The following is a 19,968-nucleotide window of genomic DNA, read 5'->3' on the forward strand; positions in this document are numbered from 1 at the left end:
TATTTAATATGTTTATATCCTTATATATTTATATATCCTTATAAGATATACACACATATTTATATAATATTAATTGGTAATTTATTTAAAATTAATTAATTAATTATTTAATCATTAATTTAAAATTAATTATTTATTTTTTGGAGATATGGTCTAACTATGTAGCCTTGGCTGTCCTGGAGCTTGCTATGTAGGTCAGATTGGCCCCAGACTCACAGAGATTCACCAGCCTCTCCCCCCAAAGCACCTGGATTAAAGATATATGCCACCATGCTTTGTAAAATAGACTTTTAACATTTTCTTGCCACCATTCCTCGGTGTAAAAGAGTCAACATTAGTGTGTCTTTGAATTGGATTGTGTCAGAGTAGTTGATTTTGAAAATTTCTGTTTGAGTTGTTGGCTTGAGTTTCATTAAAAAAGTAGTTAAATGAATTTTGTCTTTGAAGAAAATAACATAAAATAGTTCTAAACACGCGTCTGCTGTTGTGTGCTATGTTTTTATGCAAAGCAGTGTTTTCACACCGAGTATCACAGAATCAAAATATTGAGCCGGGGTGCCTCACCTTCAATATCAGCTCCTAGGAGACAAAGGCAGGAAGATTTTTGTGAGCTTGAGACCAACCTGAACAACATAGTGAGTTCCAGGCCAGCCAGGGCTAAAAGCAAGACCCTGTTCAAACAGATAGACAGGAAATAGACAAACATATCTATTGTTAAAAACACTGAATCCAACACACTTCATGCCTATAGTAACAAATATTCAGCCAAAGTTTTTTGAAATTTTAGTGTGTGTGTGTGTGTGTGTGTGTGTGTGTGTGTGTGTGTTAGGGGGAGGTGGTGTGTGTACACACATAGTGTATATACATACATGTGGTGGCCAGAGGATAGTCTTGGGTGTGTTTCGAGGCATAGTCCACCTTTCAGGGGGTACAATATGATCCCTTACTAGCCTGAAGCCTGCTAAGTAGGTTAGACTGGCTGGTTCACAAGCCCCATGGATCTACCTGTCTCTGCCTTCTCAGTGCTGGCATTGTAAGCAAACACCTCCATGCCTGGCTTAACAGTTATTTATACAAAAATAAGTGTCAATTTCTTTATGGTGCAAATTTGCTTTATTTTAATGAATGATAGTTACATGTATACCAAAGAATTGTCTAACAATGAGTTTCTTTATGATTTATTATCAGTAAGCCTGCTTTATGTTGACCTGTATACCTATTTTATATGTCTATATAACCTGTTACATAAAAATTCCCCAGGGACAAAGAGATTGTAAAGGGAAGAAGCTTGAGAAGGCCCACCCCAGGCCCAGGCAGAGGGTGGTAAGTGGTTTCTGTAATGGGTCAGAGAGAAAACAATTTTGGCTTTTTGGATCATATAGTCTTGGTCACACAGCACACTCATGCTGCTGTTATAACATAAAAGCTGCCATGGGCGATCAGTAAATTAATTAATGTATCTGTATTCCAATAAAACTTTATTTATAAGATCAGGCAGAGGGCCATATTTGGTCTCTGGGAAAAGGTTTTACATTCCTACTATCCAAGAGAGTGGTGAGCACATTTTTGCCCAGTGCTGTCTTCCTAGCATTCAGTCTAAGGCTTGGAACTGCTCATTCTTCCCCCAGTGCACCGACCTGGCCCTTCCTATAGCTGGAGTATGGATTCAAAGAAGCTGACATGGTGAGACTTCAACGCTGTCAGCTTTCTTCCTCATAGGGCTTAACAAGCTTAATCCATCACCCTCTGACTGCATGTGAAATCACTCTATGCACCCATTCCTTTGAATTAGAGTGGGTGATTTTGATGTTCATGACCCGTTGACACAGTGCGAAGGTTCATTCCTCATTTAGATAGTCTCTAAGTTCTTGGAAGATGGACTTCTGTGGATCATATTTTAGAGTTGGACAACAAAGTCACAGACCTTAACACTGCTTCTCCAGAGGTCAGGTCTAGGTCAAACACCTCATGAGTAGGGGGTCTTAACATTTGGGGAGCTGTGTGGAGTCATGGGGAGCCTAGCAAGGATAATCTGCAAGAACTACCCCTCCCCATTTTATTTTATTAATGTCAGTATCTAACTATATGTCTCAGGCTAGCCTTGAACTCTTGATATTTCTGTTTTGGTCTCTTGAAGGCTGGGATTTGAGGTTTACACCACTATGCTTGATGGAAAAGGTTTTTGAGGAGGCTCAGTGCCCATGAACAAGGTTGGCAGACGATGGCCTGCATGATCAGTGTTGTCACCCACGTGACTTTGTAGAAGGCTGCCAAGACCTTTTGTGACCTCTAAAGCAGGAACATCAAATACGGCCCTAGCTGATCCTTCCCTTAACTTTGAGTCTTCAGGCCAGACTGATCTCTTCAGCCTTAGCACAGGGTGGTCTTGTTAATGATTACTACTCTGCGGATTGACATGTGGGAGAAAAATGAACCACGATGCTCATGGCTGCTTCTGCCACAGGTACAGCCCTCATCATAACCATTCTCTTTTACTGTCCATCACCAGAGCCCTCCACCACCATCAGTACCACATTTCCATAATTACCACCATTACTACTTTCTCCATTCCCTTCACCATCTCTGTCAGCACCATCACCACTTCCACCACCTACTCCTTTACTTTCTGCCATGCCCACTGAATCAATACTACCACCAGTAACTCTGTAATGGTCTCCATTCTTGGGGTGGTTTGAATAGGAATGGCCTACACAGGCTCATATATTTGGATGCTTAAGGAGTAGCATTAGGAGGTGTGGCCTTGTTGTAGGAAGTGTGTCACTGGGGGTGGGCTTTTGGGTTTCAAATGCTCAAGTCAGGCCCAGTGTCTCTTTCTCTCTCTTCCTGTTGCCTGTGGATCCAGATATAGAACTCTCAGTTGCCTATCCAGCACCATGTCTGCCTGCATGCCACTATCCTTCTCTCCACGGTAATAATAGACTAAACCTCTGAACTGTAAGACAATCCTCAATTAAATGTTTTCCTTTATGAGTTACCTTGGTTACTATGTCTCTTCATAGCAATAAAATACTGACTAGAACAACTCTCATCTCTCTTTATCCACTTCACTAATATTGTGGCTTAAAACTGAAGTGACGCCCATAGGCTCATGTGTTTGAACACTTGATTCTCAGCTGATAGCACCATTTTAGAGGACTATAAAACCTCTAGGAAGTAGATCCTTGCTGGAGGAAGTAGGTCATTAGGGTGAGACTTGAGGTTTTATAGCATGGACCTACTTCCTGTCCAGTCTCTGCTTCCTGACTGGAGAACACTATGTAGCCCTATTCCTCACACTTGACCCATCATGCCTTTCCTGACGTGATAGACTGCATCCCTTTTGTCCTGTAAGCCAAAGTAAACCCTTCCTCCTTTAAGTTGCTTCTTGTGGGGTGTATTTAATAAAGGATAATCACACTAAATCCAAAGACCGAAAGAAGTTAAAGAGGAAAGATCGTGTGTGTGTGTGTGTGTGTGTGTGTGTGTGTGTGTGTAAAACATATTGTCCTGCGAATGGGAGGAAGAATAGATTTTATGGATGGACTGGGGACAAGTGGGGATGGGAACAGGAGGGATCAGTTCGGGGAGGGAGAGATGGAAGGAGAAAGTACAGGGAGAGACTACTGGAATAGGCAGCACTTTAGGGGGTGATATAGAAACCTAGTGCAGTGGGAACTTGGGAATGAGGAGGGTGACCCTAGTGAGGACTCAAACACAACGATAAAAATAAACAAAGAAAAAAGTTAATGAAGTGATACCTAATGGTAATTTGCTATACTCTAGATCTGAGAGGAACCCAGACACCATCAGAGAGGCCTCCTCTAGTAGTTGATGGGAGCAGGTGAAGAGACCCACAGCCAAACACCAGGTGGAACTTGGGGAACCACACAGAAGAGGAAGTAAGGAAGGATTGTAGGAGCCATAGGGGTCAAGGACACTAGAACACAGCCATAGAATCAACTAAACGGGGTTCATCTGTGTTCACCAAGACTGAATTAGCAACCATGGAGCCTGCATGGGTCTGCACTAGGCCCTCTGCATACACGCTTTGGTTGTTTAGTTTGGAATTCTTGTGGGACTCCTAGCAGTGGGAGTGGGGCTGTCTTTGACTCTTCTGCCTGCTTACAGGACCTGTTTCCTCCTACTGGGTTGCCTCGTCCAGCCTTGATATGAGGGTTTGTGCCTGGTCTTACTGTATTTTCTTATGCCACATTCAGTTGATATCATTGGGAAGCCTTCTCTTTTCTGAAGGGAAATGGAGGAGCAGTGGATAGAGGGGAAAGGAGAGGTGGGGGCAGGTGGGAGAAGAGGAGGGAGGGGAGGCTGCCGTTAGGATGTATTGTCTGAGAGAAGAATTTTTTTTAAAGAGAGAGAAATGTGAAAGTGACTAATACAAGTGTCATTATCAATGACACAGTCACCACCACACCATCCATGATCACTTAGGCTCAGTGCCTTGACGTGTAGAAAGGCAGTATATCCTGGTTGAAGTATGTGGTAGAGGAGACTGGTTCACTAATGACATCCAAGAAGCCAATGGGATATGTTCCCCTATTTTCGTCTAGGGAACATCCCTGATGACCTAACTTCCTTCTCCTAGGCTTCGCTCCTCAAGATTCCATCATCCTCACTGGGGCCACAACTTTTAGCACATGCTCTTTAGGGGACGTTGAAGACCTAAATATAACATTCTGTTTTAGTATATGTGCTGCCGAAGTGAGCACAACATTCTGTTTTGATCAATAATTAGTGTGTGTGTGTGTGTGTGTGTGTGTGTGTGTGTGTGTGTTGACCTCTGAGGACAACTTGTGGGAGTTGTTTGTTTCTCTCCTTCTGCCAAGTGGGTCTTGACAATTAGTCATTAGACTCTATGTGAATGCCTCTGCCCACTGAGTCATCTCTCTGGCTCATAAAAAAGCAAATGAAACAAACAAATTCTGTGTGCATGGACGTGAGGGCAGGTGTAAGTGTGTGTCACAGAACACATACAGAGGTCAGAGGACCACTCTCAGCATTCTCTTCTCTCTTGCCATATTTGAACTCAAGTCACTAGGCTTGCGTAGCAGGTACATTATCTGTTGCACCATCTCGCCAGCCCTGAGTGATAATATCCTGGCTCTGACTACCAAGAGCTCATGGTCATCTCCCAACACCAAATGAATGTAGCCAATCTGCAAGAGTCCATGCAGTATCTACAGTTCCTGTATTGCTCCAAAGAAGTTTCTTCTGAGACTGAAGGAAAGCTTCTGAGCCTTTAAGAATAAAAGCTGAGCTGGAAGACATAGTGTCACAGGTCAGGCATTCTTGTTTCATAATTGTGATGGTTGATGTTAATTACCAGCTTGGCTGGATCTTGAGTCAGTCATGAGACAAACCTCTGGGCCCACCTGTGGGGGATTATCTATGTGAGTATAACCTTTGGAGATTCCTTCGAATTCTTCTGTTAATTGAAGTGGGTCTACCCGCCCATTGTGAGAGGGATCATTCCCTGGGCAGAGGTCCAGGTCTGTATGCAGACAGAAAGCCAGCCGAGTAAGCATTCATTGCTTTGTTCTTGATCGTGGATGTAATATACCCAGCTGCTTTAACCCCCTGCTGCCCTGGCTTCCTCTTGATGACAGAGCGTACCCTTGAACTGTGAGCCAAAATAAACACTTTCTCCCTGAAGTTGTTTTTGTTAGATTTTCTAAAATCACAGCAAATGGAAAAGAAACTAAGACATAAAGGAAGAGTCGGACTCATGTACGATAGAAACCCAGCATGGAAAACACTAAATCTCATAGTTCCAGGTCTAGCATCTCAGGCTCAAGGCAGAAGGATGTGAAATCCAATGGGTTTAGGGAGCCTGTTCCCCATGGCTTGTCTGATTGCAGTCTCAATGGCATCTCTCTTGATCTGGCTCTATGTCTGCACTTCTGGCATATTTAATTTTTGGGAATCCCCATTAAAGATTCACCTTCATTCTCCCAGATTCATAGACTACCTCTCAGGGGATGCCTTCATGGACTCCAAACCTACCATGCTATCTAACTTTCCAGACTTTCCTTTGACATTTTAGTAGAAGCCTGTGACCCCACAATTGTTATAGCTCCATACCTGAAAACCAACCTCATATGAATGATACCCAGGTATAAGGCTGGCTTCAGAAGCAGCCAGACTACCTTAGATTGTGAACTCAGTGGCCTCTGAGTGCCTGACCAGTCAAACTCAGGGAAGGAGATCCCAATCCTGTGGAAATGATTCCATTGTCAGTCCTGTGAGAGTAGGGTGTTCTGGGGTTCTCTTCTCAAACAAGTCTGTGGACCTTAGATGGGTAGTGTCTTGCTGATTTCTGAGATGACCTAAAGGCATCTTTCCTGTCGTCCTGTTGTAAAGAATTTGACTTATTTTTAATGCACCAATTTAAAGGCTCACAACTAAGACCTTTCCTTGAGTCTCAAAAGGTTGTGTGTCTTTGAGCCTGTGTAAAGGAAGAACAACAGGGAAAACCCACAGCAAAGCTAGTTTGTTCAGCTCATGCTGTGTGGGAAGTAGAGCGTGTGTGGTGGGGGATTGGAGTCCCAGTATCACCTTCAACTGCACACTTATAATGACATCCCACTATGCCGGACTCCCTATAACACCACAGGTTGATAAAAAAAATTAGCACATGACCTTTGGGAGGCATTCTAAGGTCCAAATTATAAACTCTCTCACTTACTCATTTAGAGCACTGTCACCATGACCACCAGTGTTATTCCCATTTCCTTCTTCTTGTCTACCAACACCGCAAATATTGTTACCACTACCACCACCACCATTATTACTACTATCTCCACCACCATCAACGCCTCACTTTCCCCTTTACCATCCAAACTATTGGCACCATTACTACTCTTGTCAAGACCAACATTGCCAAGAGCGTCACCATTACAATGACCCTCCCTACCATAACCACTCTCATCTTCCCACTTATTATAAATATGATGGTCACTATCACCACTTCCACCACCTTCATTCATCATTATTATTGCTGCCTCCATTACCACCACTACCACCACCACCACCACCACTACTACCACCACCACATCATAGTCGTTGTCAGTCAGTAGAACTATTAACTCCCTTATTCCTCTGTCACTATCATAATTATACTTACCATTACTATCTGGCCATCATTGTCTTTATTATCTTTCCTTCATTTTCACTGGCATTACCACCATCATTTTTATTCCTATAGAAACACCTTCACTCTTATCAGACCCACCATCATCTCATCTCAACTGCCATCACTGTCACCAACCCAACCACTAACTCCCGTACCTTCTTTACTCTCATTACAATAACCTCCACATCTACCACCACCACCCTCACCACCACCACCACATCACCACCACCTCCAACAAAAACAACAACAACAACACCATCACTACTATCACCCTCACCATTACTACCATTATTACCACCACCATAATCAACATTACCACTACCATCCTTCTCCTTACCATCATCACCTTTCTCTTTCCTACCACAACTATCAGCATACATGTCGCCTTCACCATTCTCACCACCCTGTTCATCACCTCCTCCTCTTCAGTGACAACCACTGCTGTACTCATCACCATCTTGGCTACATGGTTGTGACTATGGTCCAGTGTTGATAACGACCATCACCCTGGAACCCAAGACTTACCTTTCCCACATAGTGGGGCAGCGACTCATTTTTCTCTTCATCTATGTGCATTTGATTCCAAATCCAGTCTCTCTTTTGGCGCTGGTGGACAGGCAGCATGTTGGGGCCTGCCATCGCTGCCACTGCCAGCAGGCCCAAGAAGGTGCCCAAAGCAGTGGCCAGCTCTGTGAGCCTCTGCATCCTTCTTGGAGGAGCTGATCTGGGGAAAGAGGATAGACACAATCAGGGCACAGTGGCCACTGTCCTATGGAGCAAGTGGCTCACTCTACATTCCAACATTCCTTTGTCTCTCTCCTTCTTTATCTGTTGATCAGCTGACACCAGCAGAGTGATATGCTGATCTAAGTAGAGAAGGCAAACCCAGAAACGATTTCTCCTTATACCCACATAGGATGACATTAAAGCAGATGTGGGGGTATGAGGTCCCAAGGAACCTGGGAAGGATACCCAGAATACTGATGTTCAAGCTCCCAAAGCACCATGGGGGCACTCAGAATATCACCATTTTGCAGATGAGGGAACTAAGGCACAGAGAGGTTAACTCCAGCTGAGAATGAAGCCCCAGCATCTGACCACAGCCAGTCAGTCACCTCCAGGGAGTGCTCATCATTGGCCTGGCTCTGTTCCAAGTGCTTTAGACACACGGTCTCATTTTCTCTACCTTCCAGCCTCCAAGGCTGGTGTAGTGGTGACCCTCATTTCACAAATGAACTGAGACACAGAGACACTTAGTAACACCCCCAAATCACCAGACTGTAAGGAACTGGGCCAAGGCTTGGACTAAGTCTGTGTGCCTCAAAATTCCAGCTCTTTCCTGACGTCTTCCACAGCTTCTCTGAGGTAGATTTAGTGGCTCCCCTAAACATCTCCAGCCTGAAGTCTCCTTTGGTATTGCTGTTGCTTTAGGAAGGCTCCTATGAAATCTCAAATATCTTTTTTAAAATATATTATTTATGTGTATGTGTTCCACAGAGCCTGGGAGGGGGCCCTGGATCCCCTGAAGCTGGGATTACAGATGGTTGTGAGCCACCATGTTGGTGCTAGGACTTGAACCTAGTTCCTCTGCAAGAGCAGCCAGTGCTCTCCGCCCTTGAGCCACTCCTCCAGTCCCAATCCCAAATACCTTAATCTTGAGGTTAGCTCCTCACTCTAAAACCTTTGGGTGATGGCTGGCCTATTGGAAGGGACTTGGGAGACTGGGGTACACAGGGCTGACTTCACAATTTGTTGGTTCAGTGTAAAGCAGAGTGTGGGTTTCCTTTTTGTTTTTTAATAGAAAATTTGAAGTAGAGATGAAAGAATTTTTTTTATTCTTTTTTTCAGAGCTGGGGACCGAACCCAGGGCCTTGTGCTTGCTAGGCAAGTGCTCTACCACTGAGCTAAATCCCCAACCCCGAGATGAAAGAATTTTAAACTACACAGGAACTACACAGGCTCTACACTCTGGAAGGCAGCTATAGGCTCAAATGGGCATCACTCAGAGATCAAGTTCTGCCTCTTATTTAAGTTTTAAGCGCAGAAAATTTCCAGTGCCTCATGGTGAGAGAGGCCTCGATGTCATCATCCCTATAGCTTCTCATCCCTGACCACCCCTGCCACCCACCCAGGGCCCCTGTCACTAACCTACTGTTCCTGGGATGGTATGGGGAATCGGTACAGGTGCCTGGAGAGAGATGAGGGACTTCAAGGAGCTGGAAGGGATAGCCTCCTGCCCTGCTATTGAGGGAAGGGGTGGGCCCTGCATATCACAGGACTTTCCTAAACTCTAGTAACATTGTCTCCAGACCATTGGTGCCACACTGGCCTCAGTAAGGGTTGGGCTGTCTGCGCTAATCTTAGCACCCATGGTTCCTTGTCTTTCAGTTCCTCTGAGTCTGTCCTAGAAGGAAGTGGACCCCAGTGTTCTAGAATGTTCCCCTAACCCCAATACAGGTGCTATGTGCCTAAGGGAGGTTCTGTATCCTCAGGTAATCATTGAAAAAGGGGTCTGCCTAGAAAATGCCAGGGGCTCTAGGAGTAAGATGCCAGGCAGGAGAACACAGTGACCAAACAGTGGAAAAGGGTAGTGGAAGCTGAAGGCCTGTTAGGAATCTGGTCCTGAGTCAGGGAAGTGACGCTTGACTTCACCTTGCAGGCTATGTGAGTCATTTCCTGCTTTCCTCGGGGAAGAACTGCCAGGCTTGGGTTTTTCTGTTCCCCTCAAGTAAGAAGTGACTAGGAAATAGAAACATGATACAGTAGGAAGTGAAACAGAAGATTGGAAAGAGTTCTCAGGCCTGGGGTGTAAGCAGAGGGCAGGAACCTAAACACTGCACTGCTAGGGGTGAGTACCTCCTGGATGTAGGATTCTTCTAGGCAGTAAGGCAGGCACAGCTGTGAGTCAGGAAGACCTGTCCTGGAGCTGTTCCCCTTCCTGTCCCCTACCCCCCGGCCCCACACTGGGACCAATAGGAAGATAAGAAAGTGGGGATTCCATTGGGAGAAGTACCTGTGAGGAGGAAGTGGTTAGCAGAGACTGGGAGGCCACGGGTGGCCTTTCTGAGGTGGTTTTCTTGTATTTTGTAGCACTGGGGGGTGTAACCAAGGGCCTCATGTGTGCTAGACAAGGGCTCTATCACTGAGTGAACTCCCAGCCCTGTCAAGAAAACTATTTAAGACCTGAGTGTAAGAGGGCCAGAAGAAGGAAGAGAATTTCAGCATGTAGCACTGGGAGGAATGACGCCCCAATGAAGAAGAGCAGTTACCACGTCTGAGGAAATGACGAAGTCTCCTGGGCCAGATGGAAATGAGCAGAAGGGCCAAGGCATTGGAGAGAGGTTATGTCAGTGTGACAAGTGAATGATGTCCTCCTCCAAATACCCATATCCTATACACTAGAACCTGAAAGTCACCTTACAAAGGGACTCTTGGGGGATATGCTTAAACAGAGTATCTTGCTTGAGATGGGGAATTGATCTTGGAATACCCAGGATAATCCCCAGGTCTTTTGAAGACAGAGGGAGAAGGATCAGGATCAAAAATCAGTATCAGGATCAAAGATGGCACTTATTGGTGGGTAGGCCAGTAATCTCAGCTACTTACGTGGCTGTGGCAGAGCTGTCTCAAGATCAAGGCCTTCCTCGGCTACAGGCTGAGTTCAAAGTCAGTCTAGGCAATCAATCTAGGGGGTTGGAGATTTAGCTCAGTGGTAGAGCGCTTGCCTAGGAAGCGCAAGGCCCTGGGTTCGGTCCCCAGCTCCAAAAAAAAAAAAAAAAAGAACAACAAAAAAAAAAAAAGGCAATCAATCTAGGGGAATTCTGTGTCACAAATAAGGATATAGCTCTGTGGGTAGACTGCTTGCCCAGTGTGTACAAAGCCTGAGTTTAATCTCCAGCACCAAGTAAATATATGGCGGCACATGCCCATAATCCCAGCATCTGGAAGGTAGAGGACCAGAAGTTCAAAGGTCACCCTCAGTTGCATAGGAAGCTGGAGACCAGCCTAGGACACTTGCTTCAAAAAAAAAAAAAAGAAAAACTGAAATAAAAGGAAGTGTGGAGAGAGGGCTCTGAATGTGGTTCTATAGTAAGGCACTTGTCTTGAATATGTGAAGGCCTGGATTCTGGCACCATAAAAAGATGTAGTGAGATGAGGCTGGGGTGCTGAGAGACTACCAGCTAAGGGGTGTAATGGCTGCAGGAGCTGAGAGAGGTCTGGCCATGGGTTCCTTCTGAGGCCTGTAGAGGGGTTACAACTCCGGCTTTATCCCTCTGAGAACCATTCCAGACTCCTGGCTTTCAGAATTGTAAGGCAATACATAAATAAACACGTGTGGCTTTAAGCCCTCAGATCTGTGGTAGCTTGTCACCATCATGGAGGATTATGGTCTGCTTACTGCGCTTGTTCCTGAAGCATGAGCATGCATGCACTTAAGCGGTGCGTGCCTATGATCCCGGGACTTGGGAGGCACAGGTGGAATGACTGTCAGAAACTTGAGGTCCGTGCGAGCTATATCACAATATCTGGTCTCCAAAGAGCAATAACAATATTTTCAGAGAGTTTCTGTAGGTCATTCTTTTTTCTTTCTCCTAGGCACTCTTCCTTGCCCTTACCACCTCTGCAATGAATCACAAAGCTTCTTCTAGGACTACTAGTCTTAGCCTTGGCCTCTGGCTGGGTTTGGCTAAAAATGTCCAGCTGGTGCTCTGGTGATGGGAGGAGAGAAGTGGGCCACTCCCTCCCTGTTCCTCTGGTCTCTCTTTCCCTTTGTGGTTGCAGCCTACAACATGCCAGATCCTAGTGGGCACCCTCAGTGGGATTTTGTCTCTGGGTTCTGCAAATGTTTCTCTTTTGCCCCTTCAGGCCTAGAGTGATAATAACTTTCCCCCATTGCTAATCTCTGGGTGCCTCCATATGTAGCTTGGTCCCTGCCTTACCACCTCCAGCCCTCACTGGAAGCTCCTTCAAAGAGCCCACATTGGACATTGAGTTCCCTCAGGGGACTCTGTGTGACACACAGAGCAAACACAATTTCTTTACGGGACCTGTTGGAATGAGAGATGAGAGAAGGGTTCCGAGGGCCAACGATAGCCACTGGCTATATGAGGAAATTATTCTTATATTAGGCTTCAATGAATCAGAGTTCACCAGTGCACAGGGGACACTAGCCTGTTGACCTTTGGCTGGCCACATAGAATTATCAAAGATGCAGAGCTGACCTTCTACTCTATGTCCAACAGAGGTCTTGTTGTGAACCCTGAAAAGAAAACCTCTAACCCACGAGGTTACCTGCAACTTCTCAACCTCTACTAGGAATGCCTTTTGCTCTCACTGTGTCCTTTACAGCAGGGGACAGGGAGATCTGTTCACTCTGACTTCTTGTCAGTCAGCTGTTGGTGAGGAGGGAGGGCCATAGAGTACAGGCCCGTGGGAGGTGGGATCTTGTGAGGCTGGACCCTATGGTGTAGAGTAGGCTGGCCTCCCTCAGCATATTATCTGATTTAAACCTTGCTATAGCTTTGAGGCAATTACCAATAGTCCCCCTTCTGCAGTTGAGGAGGAGAAGGCTCTGTGGGAGCTCAGACTGGAACAGCTTGTCTTGCATCACATCTCTCTCTCTGGCAATACTTGTCATAATAAGAGTTCTCAGTGCGTGGCTTTCATAGATATCACTTCATTTAAATCTCACACTCTCCCTAGCACGTTTAGGATGTAGAAATTCTCATTCCCATTTTGCAGATGAGGAAGTCTAGAGATTGCCCAGCGCACAATCTGCCCTCTTCTAAATTTTGATTTTCTACATACAGTCTCAGAGGGATCCAGGGGGGTCTTTCCATTCCCATAGCCACACTTACTATTACCTTTAATGTTAGAAATTCAGCAGAGAGGAAGGGTTTTGTGGGACAGCCATTGTCCTTTCTTCCTGTGTAGGGGTGGGAGCTATGATGGCTGTGGTCTCTCTGGAAGCTGAATCTCCTGAACGTTTAGCCACTGCCCAGGTAATGCTGTCTCTATCCTCTTATTTTCCCTAGCAGAGTCTCATCTCTCTTGGCCTTTCTTACTAGCTTCAAAAGGCTTAGAATGTCTCTGTTTGGAATCAGGGCACCAAAGATATCTGAACGGCGTGAGGACCTGTGTAATGACGTGCTGAGCATCTCTGTTGAGTAGCTGGGAACTTGTGTGAACACAGCAGCCAGGGCACAGTGCATAGTGGCTCAGATGTGGGTGTGGGACACTCATGGGTTGCCCGTATCCCTTGCCAGCCAGGAGCTGTGACAATGCCCTACCTCTGAGGACATGCTCATGTGTTGAGAGAAAAAGTCCAAGTGGATGACAGGGCTTGCTAGGGTTAGTCAGTCTAAGAATGCCACGTAGATTCTGATTTTGAAGACAAAGAATACCCTAATGTTGAGCATACACAGAGCTTGGGGCAGTGGGTATTTGTGTCTCTGAGAACCTGAATATGGCTGAACTCAACTATGCCCTGGAAGGTAAGGATCTTGGAGGCTCTTGGAGTCTGCATCTCGGGAGGCTATGGATCAAGATATCAGAAATGAGATACCTAGGCCAGATTCTGGGGACTGAGTTAGACAGGGCAGGGCCTCATGGCTGTATCTATTGCTCTCTGGGTTCCCTTTGAGGCTCCAAGTATAGTCCTAGCTAAGAGACCTTAATTCCAGGACCTCCTATTTCCAGAGGGCTCGATCACACCACTTTCCTGAAGGAAGCCAGGAGAGGACAAGATTACACAGTCACTTGCACACTAGTACCTATCTTATATAGGCCTTTGTACCTGTGGACCCAGGATGGAAACTACATCATATAAAAAGAACTTCAATGTGTGCTGGGAGGAAAGGATTTGAGAAGCTGTGAGAGGGTGTGTGGGTGTGGGTGGGGTAGTTTGGGGGACAGAACTGGCAAGCAGCCTGAGTCCCAGGAGGGAACTACGTTTTTGTTTTTGTTTTTCTCATTCACCTACTGTGGGACAAACAAGTAAAGTCTCCCTTCCCTTTGACTTTATAGCCCATCCGTCCCTGTCCATAGCACAGCCTCAAAGACCCTAGGAGATGGGTTCAGCCTTGAGTTCTATAGATTGCTGGCAGAAGGAGGGCTTTGGGTCCAGCAGAAGTGGGGAGGGGTGTGGAGTAGCTGCAGTGTCTCTGGGGCTCCCTGGGACTAGGTTCTGGCTTTGTAACTGAACAGATGTAGGAAATTTGGCTCTAGCTAGAGCCCCTCAGCGGGGTATAAGGCCAGTGTTTTGGGTTTGTCCGCCCCTGACCACAGGCATATGATCAGGGCCTAGTTAGATTTTAGCTGCCAGGTCCTGCCAGTTTGAGGAGGCTATTCACTATCCTGGAGGGTTCCAGGGTGAGTAAATGATCTGTCTATCTGTCTGTCCATCTGTCCGTCCACCTACCAACCTCCCTCCCTCTATCTCCCCAGGGCCTCATATCCTAGGAGCTGGTATGAGTGACCAGTGGCTCTGTATATAGACACATTCCCACAGCAATTCCACAGAGCCGACTCCCTTATGTCCTGTACAGGGCCCTCTCCTCTATCTACCCTACAGCCTTCAGTGAGGACTTGGGGCTGGATCTAATGGCTAAGTGGAACCCCAGGGAGGGCCTCTGAGGATGGAATGCTCAGCCCTACCCCAGTCCCCTGCAGACTGTGGACTCCAGCTGGAGGTCTGGGTCAGGGATGAAGGTCAGGGCGGTGGGTGGAGATGGCTCAGAACACATAGCGGGTGTGCCTGTGTTCCGTGGCTTTGGAGCCTGAGCTCTGTGTGTGGCCCTGGGCAGTCTCAGCCTGCCTACCCTACACTTTGAGCCTCAGCTAGGATAGGACTTGGATCTAAAGGTACACGCACCCCCATTCCTCTAGTGATTCCTACCTCCTCCTCTTGAGCCTCCATGTTTGCAACTGGGTTTTGTCAGTGTGGACGTTGGAAGGGCGAAGCCCATCAGCTATGAGCTGACCCCTTGGGGGCTTTCTCCTTTCTTGTAGCTCAATTTAGCATGGAGACCTGTTCCTAGAGGTTCCAGACCTGCTCCTTCCCTGGGACCGTTTCCTGGTTTGGCTTGAGGCTTTGTTCCTTTCTGAATCTCCCTTGTCTAAGCTCTTCTTGCAGCCTTTCACCTCTCCAGCATGAAGCCACGCTCCTGAGCCAGCCAGCAGACTGTCAGCCCCTCCAATTCTTCTATCTTCTACCTTCCTACCTCCTTTCCAGACATGAGGCATCCTAAAGGTTTCTAGAATGCACAGTGATTGTCCTATACCCAGATTGCTGGAGTGTCCTTCCTAGTTTTACTCTCTGAGTGAGTGCAGCACCAGGCCACCTCCTCCATGAAGTCTTCTAGTTGCCATCAACTCCCAGCCCAGCCTCTGCTTCTTAGCCTGAGCATCTTCTTCCCAGAAACATTCTGGCTCCAACTTTGTACGTCATCCTAGTGTTTGGGTACATAACCTCAAGGTAGATCTGGAGTCTGGTGGTGTAGAATCCCTCTGTGACTCAGTCTCCTATTCTGAAACTGCTTCTGGTTCTCTTTTACTCACAGGATTTAACCATGTATATTTGCAGACAGCACCTTGGGTGGTCAAAGCAAATGAAACCTGTGGTTTAACTGAAAAAAAAAAAAACACCTCTTGCTTATTCTCAAATACCCCCTCTAACTGCTGTCATATTGCTAGATTCCATTAAAACTTGATCTTTTAGGACAACAAAATAATTTTCCCTACAGGTCTTCAGAGAGAACACACATATCCCTGAGCTGTGAGTCTCTTAAGGTAAGGCTGCCAAAATAGAACTCATAGGCTGTTGCTGCTTACCTCTTCCCATACCCATGGCAGACATCACTAATCAATCACACTGTTAAAATACAACTTTTGAGATAGAGACTTCCAATAGGACCAGATCTTGTCTGCAATTTCACTGATTTATGGTGAGTCTTTGAGTGCTAGGTCATAAACTAGCTCTCTGTCTCCTATGGGGAGGCTCAAGCATCAGATAGAGGACTCCCACCCTAGGGAGTCTTTTGGCCTCCTCTGAGCATCCTCACTTGGGCTGGGTTGGTGAAGCAATTGTGGGGCATCAGAACAAGATCCATATGTTTGTCTGTTTGAACCTGACCTATGGCTCATGTGCTCTGTGGTCTGCGTTTTGCTCTATCTGGGCTTCAGTGGCTGCATCTGTAATAAAGGCAACAAACACTGAATCCCTGGAGAGGAGGTCTAGAAGATGTGACACCCCACTCTACACAGACAGCGCTCCCAAGTATGCGGGTGTCTTGACCTCTACCTACCCGTCCTCTCAGGTCTAGAGCTGTGCCTTCCACTGGCTGCCTCACATCTGACCTAATTTCCTGGTCTTGCCTTAGGCTCATCTCCTATTTCCCTGATCCTCTCCAGGGGTAAATGTTATTCATCACTATCTGTTCACCCCTGATCTCCATTTCTTCCTGCTAGCCTGCACATCTGCCAGGTTGTTCCTGAGTGGATTTAAGAGTCATCCTCTGACACAGAGAGATGGGAGACCAAGGCTGAGTTTGTGAGAGCTGTGCAAGTCTTCCTGGAATTCCAGGTCCCTATTCTTCCTTCAAGAAGTTCTCTGTCATTTCTCCTCTCAATGCCAACAGGGTTATGATGGATTTTTTTGTATTTCCCCAATAACAGTAGAATCAGTCTCAGGACAGTTCCTGCCTAAGTTATATATGATTGTCTATTCTCTAAATTCCAATACAGAGTATGGCTATGCAGTCAGCCTATCCCCTCCCCTTCTCACTCTATACTACTATGTGCTACTACGTGACCCCATGTCTGGCTAGCCTCTCTGGATCCCAAAGGTCCCATCAGCCATGTGGGTATTATTCACATCAACTGAGGGAGTGCCAGCAAGGTGATAGAAGCAACTAGAAAGGTCCACTCAGCCAAGGGTTGAGATTTTTGCTGGGATGGTGGCTAGTGTTTGCTGTCTCTGAGGTTCTCGTGCAACTGTGACTCATTTAACTTTGGGAGAAAAAGTGTGGCCCTTCGGGCTTCCTGTTCCATGTCCGGTTCTTGTTTAGCTGCACAATGGCCCGGCTGAGACTAAGGGGTGAGCAGGTTAACCCCTTCAAGCTCCCGGGAACTTCTTCCAGTTGCTTACTCTGAAAGTTAGAATTTGAAGGGCTGCCCTGGGCCCCTTGGCGTCACCTGGTACTCTCCGGTCCACAGATGGCTGGGCTTCGGGTCAGATGCAGGGGAGTTTTGTGACTTTCTTGCCCACCAGAGGACAGTTAATTGTTCTGGGTTGTCAAAATCCTCCCTGAGACTCGGCATTCCGCCACACTCGAGAGAACCTAGAGCCTACCAGTTTCTCAGATCCTTCAAGCTTCCTACCTTGAACCCGTCACCTGTTATTAGTGTCTTGCCTGCCTGCCACATTCCTCCAGGGGTAGCTAATGAACATGGATGCCCAGAGGAGCTTGCAGCAGGGGTAGCTAAGTATATGACCTCTTACTTCAGCTCCTCCTTTCACATGCTGGGTGCCACCCCCTAACAGGGGACTTGTGCCTGTGCTTTGGGGTTCCAAATCTTTGTGGTAGTCACACCCACCTATTGCTATGGGGCAGTGGGTAAACCCATTCAGGATTCCCTGGTTATCTATCTGCCTCTCATTATGATTTAAGCCCAGAGCTGAAGGTGTATATCACAAGCAAGGACTGAAGATGCTTTCTCAGTTTTATGGTCTAGGAGCCAGAGATCTCGTGTAACCACAGGTTCCAGAAAGAGCCTGTTCGTGGAGGATTAGATCTAAGGTCCAATCGTCATCCTGACTCAATTTTCACACCGACGCTCCTCCAGATCGAGGTTGCTTTCTCTGAGTACAGAGAGACCCTATTTCTACCTCCTTGGGACTGGATTGGTAAATGCAGGAGCCATTGTTTTATTGGAGTATTCTTTCTGCATGAACCATCTCCACTGTTCACCACAGATTGTGAATAGAATTACACCCAAAAATGTCCTCTCCTAATGAAGGTTTGGAGACCTTAGGTTACAGTCCCAAGGCCACACGGAAATGAGTAGGCTGGGATCAGTGCCGAGGGTCACCGTCTCTAAGCTGGGCTTTTGGCTCAGAGATCCTTGTCTCCAGGGCCAGAGACTTTACTGAGCTGCATGGCCACAGGGATTCTTGAGCTCTAGGCTCTGAGTATCTGCTGTTGGGGGAGAAACTACAGGCTTCCTTCCTGTCTGCAGCCACAAAAACACAAATCCCTGAGAGTCTAGGGGAGATGAGGGAAGAGGGTTCATAAGTGGGACCCCAAGTGCCCAGAGCTGAACCTCAGAATGCCCATCTTGAAGGTGGGGGACATTGACAGAGGGAACAAGTACCTGTTTCAGCTCCCCAAATTCTATTCTAGTTCGTTGAGGAGTTGTGGGTAGGGATAATGGGGGTGGGGAGGAGGTAAGTCAGACCCTGGTAAATCTACTCTTTTAGCCCTGGGCCAGCCTGTCCTTTGGGCAGAAGGCAGAGCTAACCCTGATAGATAGGGAAGGGAAGCACAAAGCTGTTATTTGGCCGTTCCACATAAAGCAGATTCCACTCAAATCCAAGGTCCAGACTCCAGTCTGTCCTAGCATGCTGAGGGACAGTGGAAGTCCTCTCCTCTTTGAGCCTGCTAGCCACAGAAACTTCGGGTGACTGGAGTTTCACTGAGTAAGACAGTCTACTTATAAGGCTGATGAGCCTTTCTCTCACATCAGCTCCGAGATGGCCATTTGCGTCCTTGCACACTAAGAGATATACATTCCTTACCCCTACTCTGGCCCCAGCAGAGACTCAGTCTCCGGAGAGGCAGTCGTCCCTTGGGAGTCCTACAATGCCCATCCCATATGGGGGAGCCAGGATGCTCCCAGTTTTAGCCCCTATGGGACAGGAGTAGAGAGAGGTTTGTGAGCCTCACTTACCTTGTCCGTGAGCTGAAGACTCTCCTCTTCAGTCTGTCGAGGGCTGAGCTTTGTGTAGAGCTCTGTTGATTGCCTCAGGAGGGGAGAGGGGAGCCACACCCAGGCTGGGAGGGAGGCAGGTTTTCCAACTGGCTCTGGCCCACTTCCCCTCGGGATGGTTTCCTGTTATTGTTCCTTTGTGAGCTGCCTTGCAGATAGGCAAGCCCTATGGTGGGGCGGCCTCAGCCTGGTTAGCCTGGCCCCGTGGATGCCTCGGACCTGCCTGGATATTCAACTCATACCTCAAGTCCAGATCTCATCTGAGGAGCTGTGAGCCTAGGGCTGGCTGTGGGGACCCTAGGCGTTTGCCAGATCGTTCAACCATACCTGGAAGGCAGGTGTCATATCCCCCACTTTACAGTTCAGAAAGCAGAGGCTTACTGGGTTGATTCTCAGCTCGACAGAATAACCAAGACAGAAACCCAGCTACCTCAGCTTCTCCACAGAGCTGACTTTCCATGAGGACTCTGCAGTATGGTGGAATGAAAGGGGGCTGTGGCAGTCTCAGGAGTGAGATACCTGAGAAACGGGACAGACAGTCACTTCCAGCACCAGAGTGCCTGTCAGCTTCTTCCAGCCAGGGTAGTATGGGTTTCAGTTACAAGGTAGCACCAGCTGTTGGTGGGCACACCTCACTTTACAAATACTGGGTGATTTAGTTTTACTTCTCATGTAATCATGGGTCAGCCAGAGATCAGTCTCCTCATCTGTATAATGGGGATAGTCCTAGGGTTGAATCATCAAAAGAAAGAAGAGCTAATAAGACAGCAAAGCAAAAGGTGGACTCGAGTCCCTCAGAATCAAGAGATTGGTGAGAAGAGGTCAAGATTCTC

At 47.0% G+C, this 19,968-nt stretch overlaps 1 protein-coding gene across 3 annotated transcripts in view; it reads right to left on the minus strand.

The window, feature by feature from the left end:
* The window catches only part of Cdh5 (cadherin 5), a 39,057-nt gene extending 19,810 nt beyond the window's left edge, over positions 1 to 19,247 (minus strand). The window contains exons 1-2 of one of the 3 annotated variants that reach the window (XM_039097688.2): positions 19,097 to 19,247; positions 7,673 to 7,871 (exon numbers count right to left, since the gene is read on the minus strand). In XM_039097688.2, coding sequence (XP_038953616.1) covers positions 7,673 to 7,852 — 180 coding nt within the window. In that variant the 5' untranslated portion in view covers positions 7,853 to 7,871; positions 19,097 to 19,247. Of the gene's footprint in view, positions 1 to 7,672; positions 7,872 to 9,295; positions 9,441 to 19,096 lie in introns of those variants that run through there. The other 2 variants (XM_039097689.2, NM_001107407.1) reach the window with 2 other exon arrangements.
* Positions 19,248 to 19,968: the final 721 nt, after the last annotated feature.

The sequence above is a fragment of the Rattus norvegicus genome, chromosome 19 (genome assembly GCF_036323735.1).
Source record: "Rattus norvegicus strain BN/NHsdMcwi chromosome 19, GRCr8, whole genome shotgun sequence".
Lineage (NCBI taxonomy): Eukaryota > Metazoa > Chordata > Mammalia > Rodentia > Muridae > Rattus > Rattus norvegicus.